Genomic DNA, 15,131 nt, shown 5'->3' with positions numbered 1-15,131 from the left:
TAATACCTACATCTTTGTAAATAAATTTCTGGATTGTCTACAGAACTTGGCACACATTTAGATCTCAATTCTTTTTTCGGCAATTAAGTCAACGATTGAACTTGGCTTCCAATTTTACATTTATGTTTTTGGTGGGATATCTTTTTACTTTCTGCTAAGTACTTTTTCAATTTCAAAATATTGTTATAACAGAAAAAAATCCTTTACAAATTTGGGTTATTTCTATAATCCTTGTCACGTAAATATTTAAATGTGAATTTTTGAATGTTCTTAAAAAAAAAATATTTACCTATTGCAGTTGCAATCACTTGATTTATAATAGCCATTTTAAATCCAAGGAGGACACACAAAATCACAATTTTTTTTGATAAACTAGAGTTTGACCGGAGTTTTTTAGAGATCTACATAAAAGCCGAGTCGTTGACTCTTAAAATACTTGAGTATATGAGATAAGATGGATTAAATTTTGTTTATAAATCATTAAACCATTGAGGGAATTTCTTTAGGCGAATGTAGTTTTTATATTCATATTACCTGTTTCCTTATATTTTAAAAGTTCTGACTGTTTAAAACAATGTAATTTTGTAATTAAGTAATAAAATAATGAGCATACCTACTTAGGTACATGAAGCTAATTTATTAAATACGTACCTAAACTAGTAAAACTTAGCAAGCTTTAATAATTTATGCTGCTGCAAGATTTTTTTTTTTTCAGTAAAGTCGGTATACAAATCACTACATAGTATAAAACAAAGTCGCTTTGTCTGTCCCTATATCCCTATGTAGGTACGCTTAAATCTTTAAAACTACGCAACGGATTTTGATACGGTTTTTTAATAGGTAGAATGATTCCTGAGGAAGGTCAGTATATAATTTATTAGGTTTGAGAAAAAGCGGGCGAAGCCGCGGGCGGAAATACGGGCGGCCGTATTTGATATGTATTTTATAAGTATATTCTCTTAATAATGTTCTTTATAAAAAATTGAAGAGCTTGATTTTTTCCTCAAATATAAATAAATAAATTAATAGACAGTTTCTATAAATTTATTTATTTAAGTATACCTATTTCTAAAAAAATCAAGCACTATACAGGGTGTCCCACTGTTGGTATACTAAGCTCAAAGGAGGTTATAGTTTTGCATACGCTGAGTACGTAAAAAATACTAAATTCCAGACGCATTTTTTTTTCAAATAGATGAATTTTTAAAACTCTATGTGTTTATTCATAACAACAACAAGCAACCCGCCCAACTTTGCCACCAGCACGTAAGCTATCGTTTAAGATTATGTTTTCATAGACAAAATGCTCACATTAGAGAAGCGGATTTAGTATATAATTTATTAGGTTTTAGACAAAGCGGGCGAAGCCGCGGGCGGTAAGCTAGTTTTTTATAAAATATATACCTACAGTGTGAAGATACGACGTCATTTTAATACCTACAACAATTTGCATATTATTATCTTTTGCGTAAAATATAAATTTTATAGTAGGTATGACGTACTTAGTTAAGTACATATAATATTACGCAAAAAATAAATTGTAATGCTATATCTAAAACACATAGTGTAATTGCAATGACAGTGCTTACAATCGTAAAAAATATTATATTACGTAGATTATTATAGACTAGATTTCCGCCCGCGAATTCAGATGCGTTTTCAAAGAAAACCCCACTTATAAATTTAAACCCCACTTAGTTCCCGTTCCTGTGGGATTTCCGAGATAAAAAGTAGCCTATGTCAATAATGACATAGGCTACTTTTTATCTCGGAAATTTAGGTAGTTGAAGACTCTTCAATTACCTAAATTAGAAAATTTCATTGTAATCGGTTCAGTAGTACTTGCGTGAGGTCTATTTGGATAATAGTTATACTTTTTTGGTAGATTTTTTTTATTACAAATTGTTGACTATACTATGCCATACTTAAAGGTATTCAAAACCAACCAAGGAAAAAAAACATCAGTCTTATATCAAACTTTATTTTGAGATCGTGGGACAAACAGATGCTGTATGGCATCCACTGTCAGCCCCTTAGTTTCTGGCATGTAGAAGTGGCAGAACACCGTCGTTAGGAGACACACTCCCGCAAATATGTAGAATATTGGACCCAGACCTGAAATTTACTTTATGTTAAACCAAACATTTAACATGATTTTAAGAAATCAACTACGGTTTCTTGCCGGTTCTTCTCCGTAGAAACTGCTTTCTGAATCGGTGTTTAATGTTGTTTAGTTTTACAAGTATGTTATGACGATTCAAAAATGCTTTTAGAAGAAGTCTTATTGAATAATTAAATACTTTTGTTTAAAATATTTGTAGGTAAAACCTCGCCTTCTGGGGAAATTGCTTCTAACATTTTTTATTAGTATACCGTGGTTTGGTGGTTTATATGAGAGAAGAATCGGAAAGTCCTACGGGTTACCATGATGTCTTATAGCAGTATTACTTTCAGTGTGGGAAAGTGATTGCGCTGGATAACCTATATTATCATCATAGATAGGGAGGCGAATAGGGGAATTTTCTGTAATACTCGAGCGTGGCAGTTTAAGATATGAGAGATACCTTAGACCTAATAGAACAACCTTGTTAACTATTTAGCTCTATATGTAGTGACGCGCGCCTAGGATAGACGATCAGATTAGTAAAAAAAAATCGATAGTCTGAAATACTCGAGCGCGTCAGATTAAGATATTGGGGGTTGATTTTAGTGTTTTAAGACTAAATTTAACTAATCTGACGATAAGTCCTTGACGCCGCCGAGTTATAGGGTCGCGAACTTGTAAAAAAAAAACGTTAATCCAGCATTCTCGAGCGCGATTTTTTTATTTTTATTTTGAAGAATATAATCTAAAACTTACTAAAAATACAAAATCTGCCGGTTTCCGCATGACCGGAAGTCTGGAGGAGCCATTTCGTCTTCCGAGAAACGCGTTGCAGCATATAAGTCGCGAACTTTACTTTTTCCAAAAAAAAAGTTTAAATAAACAAAAAAGGTAATTTTATATTACAAAAAAAGGTCTCTTTTCATTTTTGTCCAAAGTTAAAACTTTTTTTACTTGAAGCATCATAAAAACTCAAACTCCCGGTTTTTTGAGTATATCTCGAAAACTGAGGGTGTTAAGAAAAATTGATATGAAATAACGATGATTAAAAAAAAGAAACCCACAAACCTTTTTCGGTCAGATTAAGAGAACCCACCAACATTTTTGTCAGATTAAGAAAATATGCTCTCAGGATACCGAGATCAACCTCCCCTATGAAAATCTGACGCGCTCGAGTATTTCAAAAGGACTTTTTTTTTCTGCATTTTCAAAAATTCATCGTAACTTATCGTCACGCCGTAATTGTCAGTTTTTTTAAGGGGAGCTTCCTTGGGGCCTACTTAACACCCCTTCCAAAAATCTGACGCGCTCGAGTAAATTTTTTTTTTGTGCATTTTTGACGAATTTATATGCCTAGCCCCACCACGCAAACCGGCAGATTAGTATACCGTTGTTATCAGAGGCACTTGGGGCATACGTAGTATGAATATCTGACGCGCTCGAGAATGCCCAAGTAACTGTTTTTTCTTACATTTTTGAAAATCCGTACGTGCCAAACCCACCGCTAAAATGGTTTTTACCATAGAAGCTTTTCTTTTCGAAATTATTTTATCTTTCTATTTTGATAAGTCTCGACGACGCCGTTGAATTACGCCATTTAGCTACCTCGCCTCCCTATCTATCATCATTGTCAGCCTACACTAATTGTCCACTGCTGGACATAGGCCTCAGTCATGGCACGCCACTGAGCCCGATAACCTATATAGTGCTGTCATTTTTCCACACCGGAAATACTACTGCTTTAAGATATCATGGTACGGAGACTGGTTTCAACACAAATTTAAATTAATTGCAACATATTGGATTATATTAGAAAATTGAAACCATGAGTGAATTTATAGTTTAGTAGCAAAACTGGCATGCAAAATATATTATAGACTACAGGCCCATGTTGAAAAAGTTATGGGTCATTTGAACCACCAGGTGACCTATCTAGAACGATATAAGAGCAAAAATAATAAGATTCAGCACTATGCCATCACTTGTAAGCTAACCTGAGTGCCATAAATTTTTCATCATGGGCCTGTAGTCTAATATAATTTTCACTTTTTGCTTACCTATTACTGAGACTAGAGGATGATAAATAAACAGAATAACAAAGAATCCAACGAAAGAATACTCCATTGTCACTATCGTCGCAAAGTTCTTTATCTGAAAGAAATTTGAATACATAAAGTAATAATATAAAATTTTAAAGCATATAAAAATGAAGCATCTCTTGAGTGTAATTAGTGCTATTTAATAATATGTAAATTTCTTTAAAGTTGAAGAATGTATGTCGTCGATGATATTATACGATACGATATTCTAATATATATAAATCTCGTGTCACAATGTTTGTCCTCAATGGACTCCTAAACCACTTAACCGATTATAATAAAATTCGCACACCACGTGCAGTTCGATCCAACTTGAGAGATAGGATAGTTTAAACATGTAGGTACCACGGGCGAAGCCGGGGCGGACCGCTAGTACGCTTATAAGAAAACTCTACCTTATAGTCATGTAGGCAGTGTTTTACATGGGACAATTTTTGATCTTGATTGTGAGTGTGTTGTTTATTAGCGTCTAAGAAAGTAACACTTACCTCTGGTAAAAATATTTCGGCGCTTACGGTGAATGGTATCATACCAGCTCCCGTGTTAAAGGTAATACAAAATAGGTATATAAGTACAGCTGTTAACCAATTGGGTCCCCAAGAAAACTGGATTTGGGTCCCGAGGAGAGACGCGAACAATGCTGTCAATAATGATGAATATATCATCAGTGGCTGAAAAGAGAAAATGGATCGTTCTTAGAAATATTAATATAACTTTTTTTAACATAGAAGTTTGAGTGTAAAATGTTATTGCATATTTGAGGTGGTTAAAATGAGGAAAAAGGAATTGGTCCTTCAATAATTACAACACTTGTAGATAATTTTTTTTTATTAAAATAGTAACACAATATTAATTTAAACGAATATTTCGACGTGAAATATTATATATTAGTCATGCGATAAGGTTCTTTTCCTTTTAGCTTTTTACCTAATAACCTATTTTTCATTGAAACAAGGCTCTAGGAGAAAGTACATTAACTATAATCTGACCTGTCTCCCCGATCGATTCCCCCAATGAGCTTCGCCACAATGTAAACGACTGCGATTATCACGCTGCAGACAGTCGCGACGAAAGCACATTTAGAATCTCACCCGTCTCCCCGACCGATCCACCAAGTACAGCGCAATGAGCGCCACAACAATGTTGACAACTGCGAATATTACCCCCCAGACACAATCACTGACACCACTAAACCACATCTTACCCGTCTCCCCGATCGATCCACCAAGTACAGTACAATCAGCCCCGCCATAATGTTGACCACTGCGAATATCACCGTGCAGACAGTCGCTGAAACGCTGGGAACGGCCAGACTGAACAGTGGCTCAGCGTATACTTGTATCACCACCTGGCCTTGGAAGACCACGGCTGTGTACAGCACGAAACAGAGGAATAAGGCGCGACGCGATGATCGAGATTTTTCTGGAAAAAATAATATTGCTATTAATAAGGTAATTAAGTCTATAGTCTATACTAATAAGTAATAATTGTAGTTTGGTTTATTATGTGTTTCAATGAGTATTAGAAGTTGAAAACGAAAGGAAATATAATTTTCAAGATTTCCAATAACTAGTTTATATAGAGATTGTACGTAAAACAAAGTTTTTCTGTAACGACACTTACTTAAGAATTGCCATGCGGAGAGTTTCTCTCTTTGAACCGTTGGCTGTAGCTGTGGCTGTAACTTTTCTGCTTCAGGCGTCGCGTCTGAAAATTATCAAACATTCGATTAATGCATAGTTACTTGTAATGAATTTATGGAAAATTTATCATAAAAATTTTTCAAATTAAAATATATATCGGCTATTCATATTATAGGTTTTGAACATTGCCTAAAGCCGGCATGTTCCTGCCGCAGGGGCAATAACGGATGGTGTATTATGGTACAATCTCGTTTGCACGGCGCGGCGGTCGGAGCAATTTCAGCTGTTCTCTTAATTGCCCCTGCTTGCCTATACACATTACAATTGAGGAGGCAATTAAGGGCGCAATTCCAATATTGCCCCTGCTGCAATTATGTGAGTAGCCCGCATTATGTTTCTCACATCCAACTATTTAGAATGGCTGTCATTTTACTTTCATTAATTAAAAGAAACTGATTTTAAAGCATTGAGACTTGAGTTACTATGTACGACGTACTATAGAGGCCATCGCTACTACACTTTTTCTAACACGAGTTAGAGTCAATCGTCTCAAACCATTTTTTTACATTGATTGGTTTTAATTGATAAGTTTATTCGTATTTTTTTAATAAGATAAACAATATCTATTTGCTACATTGATTGGTTTTAATTTATAAGTAATAATAGGCAGAATATTTTCAAATTGTATGACTCCCTAGCTGCCCCGCGCCGCCGCGCTTGTCGCACAGATTTTGTTCGTGGTGTCCTCTCTATATTAATGTTTTAAAGCCACACATTTTCATATAGGTTAACTTTTAGATACAGGTAATTTTTTTCCTATCAATTCGTTACATTTGAAGTAGGTACTCACCATCTAAATCTGGATTTAGCGCCACTTTCAGATTATTTATTTCTTGATGAACCTCTTTAGAATCAATTCTTACTCCTCTATAGTGAGCTATTGTTTTCATTGCCTCCTGAAAAGACGATATAGAGATTATTTTACTTTTAAAATTCATTGATTTAAACATCGTGAAAAATATTCAGAGTAAAAACAGGTACTTAATTTAAAAAAGTGTATATAGGATGTTGCCTTTTATAATAATACTTTTAGATACAACTAAATTTTGATTTTGATTTTGATTGATTTAGGACTTGTTTAGGACTATAAAAACTCATCGACATTTTCTATGGCCTAAGTAAACGTAAGATGTTTAACATTGTGTTGCTATCTATATTTATTATTATCAAGACATTTCTTAAGCAAATTTTTCGCTAAAATTCATAATTTCTGACCATTATGAATTTTATTTTTTAAAATACATGCCGCTTTGACATAATCGTTTAAACATCACATTTTATCTACTGTACCTTTTCTAAGCCCTTCTTCATCTGAAACAACGGAGACTCCCACAAATAAAACTGCAGGAACGTCCCAATTACGTTCATTGTCAAACATATATAGTTGATCACTCGATAGTCCAGCACTCCCATTATGTAGGAGATCAGCCCGCCCACCGGGAAGAACGTCATGGCAGCGGCTGTCATGGTACCTGCAGTTCCAGAACAATTATTTTCAAACTTCAATAATTCTTATTTGTATGTGCTCGTTATTATCAGGAGACAGGAGAAGGATCTTATGAAAGAAAAACTCAAGAAATTTGAGCGTAAAAAAAAGCGAATATTCACCTTCACGGATAATTTGCGCGAAGACAGAACGTCTGCCGGGTCAGCTCGTATGAAATAGATATGTTAGAGTAATCTATACTAATATTATAAAGAGGAAAGGTTTGTAATTATGTATGTATGTATGGTTTTCACGCATAAATTACTGGACCGATTTCAAAAATTATTTCACCATTAGAAAGCTGCATCTTCACTGAGCAACATAGGCTATATTGCATTTTCAAAAAAAATTGAGATCCTTACCAAAAATGCAATAATGTAACCCAAGGTGTAAAAAAATACTTAATAAAAATTCTTTCATCGCGCGCGTGCACTGCGGAATCTATTGAAGATAAAACAAAAAAATGTTCTACGGTATTATAGAATGGAGATCTTATGTAGAGAAAACGTAATTATGTACCACGGGCGAAGCCGGGGCGGACCGCTAGTATTTAATATAGTTAAAATGTGAAGGATTATAATATGCTCCTTTGCTTACCCTGCCATAAAAAGTAAGGTGTGGTTTTGCAGGTGCATGCAGCCGTTGGTTATAATAGCAAACTATATCTAACTATATGCGCTAAATTTTGACAATAATTGAATGCTTCATCAATATTTTGTGTAATATTATTATCAGAACAAAGATACCCATTTCAGACGGTCCGGTTTTCGCGGAAGGATAATAGGTCATAAAATTGGCATGGTCGATTTTAAAGACTTCACGTTATAATTTAAACAAAAATACCTCTTATATCTTCCTGGCAGAATTCTCCCACGTATAGTGGACCCACGAGGTAGATGCAAGAACTAAGACCCCCTATGAACACCGCAGCTAAGATTGACTCAACGTAGTCGAAGCATATTACAACTGCCCAGCCAATCTGAAAAGGGGTAACTATACATGTTGATTATACCTCATAATTTTGTTGTGTAGGTTATGATGGTTGCTCGAACACAGCACAGTGATTTATTATCAATTCATAAATAAACTAAATTAATCACTGATAATAAACGGACAGAAGAGAAGCATATTTGTTCTAAGTTTTATCCCAAAACTTCCTGATAAATTGATCACTGCATCATATAATTTACAAACACGCTTTTTCTGCTAACTGTTTTGCTAAATGAATTGATGACGCAGTCAATGATTAAATCAGGCATTTCATTACAAGCCTAGCCTTTATTTAATGGTTATATTTAATATTTTGCATGACGAACCGCCGTTGCGTTGTTGTACTAATTGATTCAGGTTGTTTAATAAATGCCCTATAATGAAGAACCTGGGCTATTCTTGAAAAAGAAAATTTAACCAATTTTGGACATGCCAAAATACTTACTACTTGTAACAGGGCCAACCCCACACAGGTGTACTTGCTTCCCAGTTTATCCAGGGATATTCCACACAAGGGTATAGTGAACAAGGCACTGATAGACGTCAAACTGCCCAGTAGAGATATTTCTGTCTCAGTCATAATTCTGTTTAGTGGCGTGTGCTCTGAACTGAACACTTTTATCACTGATGACGGCCATGTGAAGAGGACTCCGGTGGTCATGCAGAGGTAGCTCACTGGAAGGAAATTTTGGTATATAGGTTCCATAGTGAAATCATTCAGAAATGATGTGTACTACACGCCCTTAACGGATCTAGGTCGACTTTTCCTGTAACCCTGTATATAACATACACGTACACGCAATCACGATAGTGTAGAGGGCCCAATAAATATAAAATCGTCAGAGTACCAGCTTTGTGACAGGTTATTTTCAATCAATGATTTTTTTTTAATTATAAAAGCGCAAGTTTGCAATATGTGTTTGTTACCCTTTCACACGAAAACTACTTAACAAATTTTAATTATACTTGGCAGTGATGAAGCTTATACCAGAATAACACGTAGGTACCTAAGCTATAGAAACGCTTTTGCGAGCTTTAGTTCGCAGCTTATAATAAAAAAAATGTAAGTACTTACATAAAATTTAAAATTTTTCATTACTCAAATGTTTTCAGGAGATAATTTTGTGTGAGTACGGTACGTGCATTTGCGATTATAGAGATTCTGTGATATGATTTTTGTATCTGGAGATAGTTGAGTGTTTTTTTGTCGCGGTATGGCATTCCAAACAGCCGACAGCGTCTCGGGACCATCATGGTATGATGTGTTTTTGAAAATTGAATCACTCCAAAATTGTTAGTTGACGCGATTTAATTGAGCGAAACCGCGGGTAATGCAAACTCTTCAATAAATCAGTCAAAATCTTTTAATGGCTTGGTAGGTTAGGACAATATAATTATCTTTATTGTCTATAATATAAAAATGAATCCCAAAATGTGTTGGTAAGCGCATAACTTGAGAACGGCTGAACCGATTTCGATAATTCTTTTTTTATTATATTCCTTGAAGTACGAGGGTGGCTCTTATGTAGAGAAAACGTAAATATGTACCACAGGCGAAGCCGGGGCGGACCGCTAGTTGTTTATAAACAAGGACTTAATAATTGTGTTTATAAATGTGTTTAAATGACAAATAATATACCTATCTGATTTTTTAAGGCACAAGGAAGGTTCTCACAAAGAGAAAACATAGCACAGGGGCAATAGGGCAGAACAACGTCTGCCGGGATAGCCAATTAGGTACATCACTACATAGTATAAAAACAAGTCGCTTTCTATGTCCCTTTGTCTGTTAAAATCATTAAAACTACGCAACGGATTTTGATGCGGTTTTTTTAATAGATAGAGTGATTCAAGAGGAAGGTTTAGTAGGCATATAATTTATTAGATTTTAGACAAAGCAGGCGAAGCTGCGGGCGGTAACCTAATCCATACTTATTATAAACTAGCTTTCCGCCCGCGGCTTCGCCCACGTTTTCAAAGAAAAACCCGTTCCCGTAGGATTTCCGGGATAAAACCTATCCTATGTCCTTTCTCGGGTATCAAAATATCTCTATACCAAATTTCATGCAAATTGGTTCAGTAGTTAAGGCGTGATTGAGTAACAGACAGACAGACAGAGTTACTTTCGCATTTATAATATTAGTATGGATGCGAAAGTAACTGTCTGTCTGTCTGTTACTCAATCACGTCTAAACTACTGAACCAATTTGCATGAAATTTGGTATGGAGATATTTTGATACCCGAGAAAGGACATAGGCTACCTTTTATTGCGAAATATGTACCACGGACGAAGCCGGGGCGGACCTCTAGTAATATATAATATGTCAATTTATGAATGAAAGAAATGCACTCAAAATCTATAATTAAAACAAATAAAATGTCATTGAAGATAAGTAGCATTGTTGAATGTTGATCTTATAAAATTATATCATGATAAGGATGTTGTAACTGAACCGATAAGCTTAATTTTAGACTTCTTGTTCACTGGAGCTAGATAGTAAATTAAACTATTACAATACATAGGTAATACTTATACTAGTATAATAGTATTAAATATGTAATTCATTATGTATTTAACTTTTATATATAACTAGCTTTCCGCCCGCGGCTTCGCCCACGTTTTCAAAGAAAAACCCGTTCCCGTAGGATTTCCGGGATAAAACCTATCCTATTTATTTTATTTATTTCATTTATTTCAGATAAAGTATCCATATAATTGTTAGTAAAATGGCCTTAAAAACTATGTCCTTTCTCGGGTATCAAAATATCTCTATACCAAATTTCATGCAAATTGGTTCAGTAGTTTTCGCATTTATAATATTAGTATGGATAAAGAAATAATATATGAGTACGAGTCGATATGACTCAAAAAATGGAGATGTCCAAAATGAAAATCCCTAGAGTCTCTTCCGTGATATCCTGCAGGTACATAACGGAAGATGTCGAATATTCTTGTTTACTACGACTTCTTCTTTACTAAAAAGAGCGCGTGTGCCGAGCACACGTGACCGAAGTGAAACGTCTTTAGAGAGATTTACAAGAACTAATTTATCAATCGTATCTTTGTTTCCTTGATATCAATAAAGTCACGTTAGTCTATAAAAAAACTACACATAAATAGGAGGACCGCAAAAGAGGGCTCCTTCGGACCGAAACAGAAAATGCCCTATAACCACTTAACCGATTATAATAAAATTCGCACACCATGTGCAGTTCGATCCAACTTGAGAGATAGGATAGTTTAAACAAGTAGGTACTACGGGCGAAGCCGGGGCGGACCACTAGTAATTTATAAACAGAACTCGAAATTTAAACATGATAAAAAATATACCTAGCTATCTTTATTCTTCAAATGCACTATACTAATACAGACCTAACTTCACTTACCTATAAGTGTGGCTATGACTTGATTCTTGTACCCCATTTTTACTATAACGGTTATTCAATTATTACTACAGATCCACACTGACTCTACACTACACCACTTACAAATCCCTTCTATCTGACTATCACATGCTAAACATGGAAACAAACATGTATTTATATATAAAACAATAGCTGTAGATAATAATAAACACATATTTAATCATCTTACATGTTATATAGTAATAAAAATTAATTCTCAGATTCTAACGACTTAGCAGATAGCGCTTAAACTTCTTGAAGCAACATTTCATCATACTCTAACTGAAACATTTATGGCGGCTCCACACTAGTGCCGTTAATTCTCGCTCGAATTCGCGGCATATGTTGCGTCCTACACATTCATAGAATGCTCGCTATCGTTCGTCAATTCCGCCGCGAAATCGATGTAGAAGCTGATGTCAAAATAACCATAATAAGGGTTCTTTTTCCTCCGACTTCATATCGCTTCATTTAGTTTGAAGCGATACTATTGGTTACTTACAAACAAATTCCTCGCTAAAAAAAAAAACACCCTTACTCATGAACGGGCCAGCGAAGGTCGATGTATGAGTGAACGGAGAATCCTTTGTCGGATACAATACCACAAGTTAAGTGGTATTGTAGGTATCCCACGGGGAACAGACGTCGACGAACATACCTCGGGGAACAGACGCGAACGCGCGTGAACATCGCAAAAACCACCTTTCACGTTCTAGCCTGTTCACGGAGCTTCACGGCACTTATGTGGAGCTGCCATTCATTCAACAATATTTTATTAAATCATCATAATATTATAAAAAAGTAGAACTGCTTTGGAAGGTAGTTTCCACTGTTTTTGGGATACAGATAAACTTTATAGAATGGTTCGTTAATTTTTTTGATTCAGAATTAGAACAACAAATAAATATTAATGTGTATAAAAATAAAATAATCCAAAAATAACATAGAAAATTTATGTAGTTGTTAATTTGTGTATCAAGGCATAGCTGTTTCATTGATAATAATACATCGTAAGTGGTCGTAATAAACCTTAAATTCAACAACTTCAACGCTCACTGGATCATCATATAAAAGGATAATCACTATCACTATCACTACCTACATAGTATAAAACAAAGTCGCTTTCCCTGTCCCTATGTCCCTTTGTACGCTTAAATCTTTGAAACTACGCAACGGATTTTGATCCGGTTTTTTTTAATAGATAGAGTGATTCAAGAGGAAGGTTTAAATAACATCCATTAAATAGTGGAGAAGTATTGTTATTTTTGAGGATTCTAATGTGATGTCGTAAAAAATTACATTTTTTCCGCTTACATTGCAAACGCAGGCTGAACCCTACGAGTTTTATCAAAATAATGTACTAAGTATTATACACATTGAAAAGGTCTACAGAAAAGTCCGCGATGGTATATGTCTATCTCTTATGGATAACCCACAATAACTTTTTTTTGTCATTTACTTTTTACGACAAATAATGGCTAATTTTCGATGCGATTTTAACCAATACAGCATTAATCCTTAACCAATTGGTTAAGGATTAATGCTGTATTGGTTAAAATACCTTGAAAACATTGTTCATTTAATATAGATCTATATGGCCCTTTACACCGTATGATTTAAGTGAATATTTTCGAAGATATTACAGATTTAAAAATTGCGGGACGTAGCGTTTGCGGTACCGGCCGGCCGCCCGGCTATATATTTTATACCCGTGCGAAGCCGTAGCGGGCCACTATGTTTTTATATACAACGTTCACAGTTTTTCTGTAGTGTATTTAGAATCAGCATTGCACCCGTGCGAAGCCGGGGCGGGTCGCTAGTATTCATATAATTTAAAAGATGGAATGCTCTAGCGAACCACCATACACATACAGTGCTCTTACATCCTACTTATAATATCATAAATGCGAAAGTTTGTGAGGATGCATGTTTGTTATTCTTTCACGTAAAAACTATTGGACCGATTACAAAGAAATTTAGTATGTAAAAGTAAGTAGCTGAAGACCCAGAATAAAACATAGGCTTTTATCCCGGAAATCCTACAGGAACGGGACCTATGCGGGTTTTTCTTTTAAAACGCAGGCGAAGCCGCGGTCACAAATCTAGTATAATAATATACGCAAGTTTTGAGTGACAAAAATATTGAATTGGAGTTACAGAATTTCTAAGTGACTGACGCGGACGGCGATCGACTAAAAAACAATATACCTACCAGCGACTTACAAAATTTGATTTAGGGCCGATTTTTCAATGCTTGGATAAAACTTATTCGTCGAATAATGTATAAAACTACCATTTTAAAAACGTATTCCAATTGCCCGTATTTGACAGTTTACGTGACATTGTGTAATATTTTATTTAAAATACAAAATGTGAGTGAAAACATTATGTCCTATAAATATAAATTTATAAAGAATAGAAATATAAAATGTTGTGTGGTTTTATGAAACCACGGTAAAAGTGAAACTGTTCGAACGGTTCCGAACACTGCTTTGTGTAGCGCATGTCGCGTGTATCGCGGCTGCCGAGTAGGTATACCTACTCGGCAGCCTTTTCTATCTTCCTTCTATTCTTCTTCCCTTCTTCGATAAATGGGATATCTAAATTCTAACAGCGAAATAATTTTTCAAATCGGACCAGTAGTTCCTGAGATTAACGCGTTCAAACAAACAAGCTCTTAATCTTTATTATATTAGTAGGTACTACCTTTAGATATTTTGTGTAAAACATAGTATACCTATCTACCTATTTTATTGTATGTATGTATTTGATATTACGTAGTTATATACCTACTTAATTAAATTGTAATCCATACCTACTAATATTATAAATGCGAAAGTAACTCTGTCTGTCTGTCTGTTACTCAATCACGCCTAAACTACTGAACCAATTTTCATGAAATTTGGTATGGAGATATTTTGATACCCGAGAAAGGACATAGGATTTACAGGAGAATTTTTATCCCGGAAAAATGACGCAATCCCGGAAATCCCACGGGAACGAGAACTATGCGGGGTTTTCTTTGACTGCGCGGGCGAAGCCGCGGGCGGAAACCTAGTGCTAAATATAAATCAAACACGGTATAGTTGCGATAGCAAAGCTTTCCATCGTAAAGAAAATGATATTACTGTTCAATGTAACTGCTTGATTACGTAGGTAGGTACCTATACCTACGTTTTATTTACTTACATACTAACTACCTAAGCTAACTACCGATTTAATATTTAGTAATCTGTGGTATATATTATCTTCAGTGAGAAAAGAGGGCGGTTGGGCTTTTTTGATAAATAACAATTAAAGCCGGCTACTCACGTACCTGCCCCAGGGGCAATATTGGAATAAT

General features: G+C 35.0%; 1 protein-coding gene across 1 annotated transcript; it reads right to left on the bottom strand.

Annotated features, from left to right (window-relative positions):
• Positions 1 to 1,972: 1,972 nt before the first annotated feature.
• Positions 1,973 to 11,868, bottom strand: LOC149897422 (facilitated trehalose transporter Tret1-like). Its single transcript, XM_090116125.1, has 10 exons — positions 11,771 to 11,868; positions 8,828 to 9,057; positions 8,236 to 8,371; positions 7,197 to 7,378; positions 6,697 to 6,802; positions 5,827 to 5,910; positions 5,408 to 5,625; positions 4,692 to 4,874; positions 4,162 to 4,255; positions 1,973 to 2,115 (listed from the first exon to the last, which is right to left on the bottom strand). Exons 1-10 carry the CDS (start codon positions 11,805 to 11,807, stop codon positions 1,973 to 1,975), a joined length of 1,413 nt encoding a protein of 470 aa, XP_089972251.1. The 5' UTR covers positions 11,808 to 11,868.
• Positions 11,869 to 15,131: the final 3,263 nt, after the last annotated feature.

The sequence above is a fragment of the Colias eurytheme genome, chromosome 25, assembly GCF_061535395.1.
Source record: "Colias eurytheme isolate Ceu_HAF_F1 chromosome 25, ilColEury1 Martin Lab GWU primary, whole genome shotgun sequence".
Classification (NCBI taxonomy): Eukaryota; Metazoa; Arthropoda; class Insecta; order Lepidoptera; family Pieridae; genus Colias; species Colias eurytheme.
This window is presented reverse-complemented; position numbering and strand designations above follow the sequence as displayed.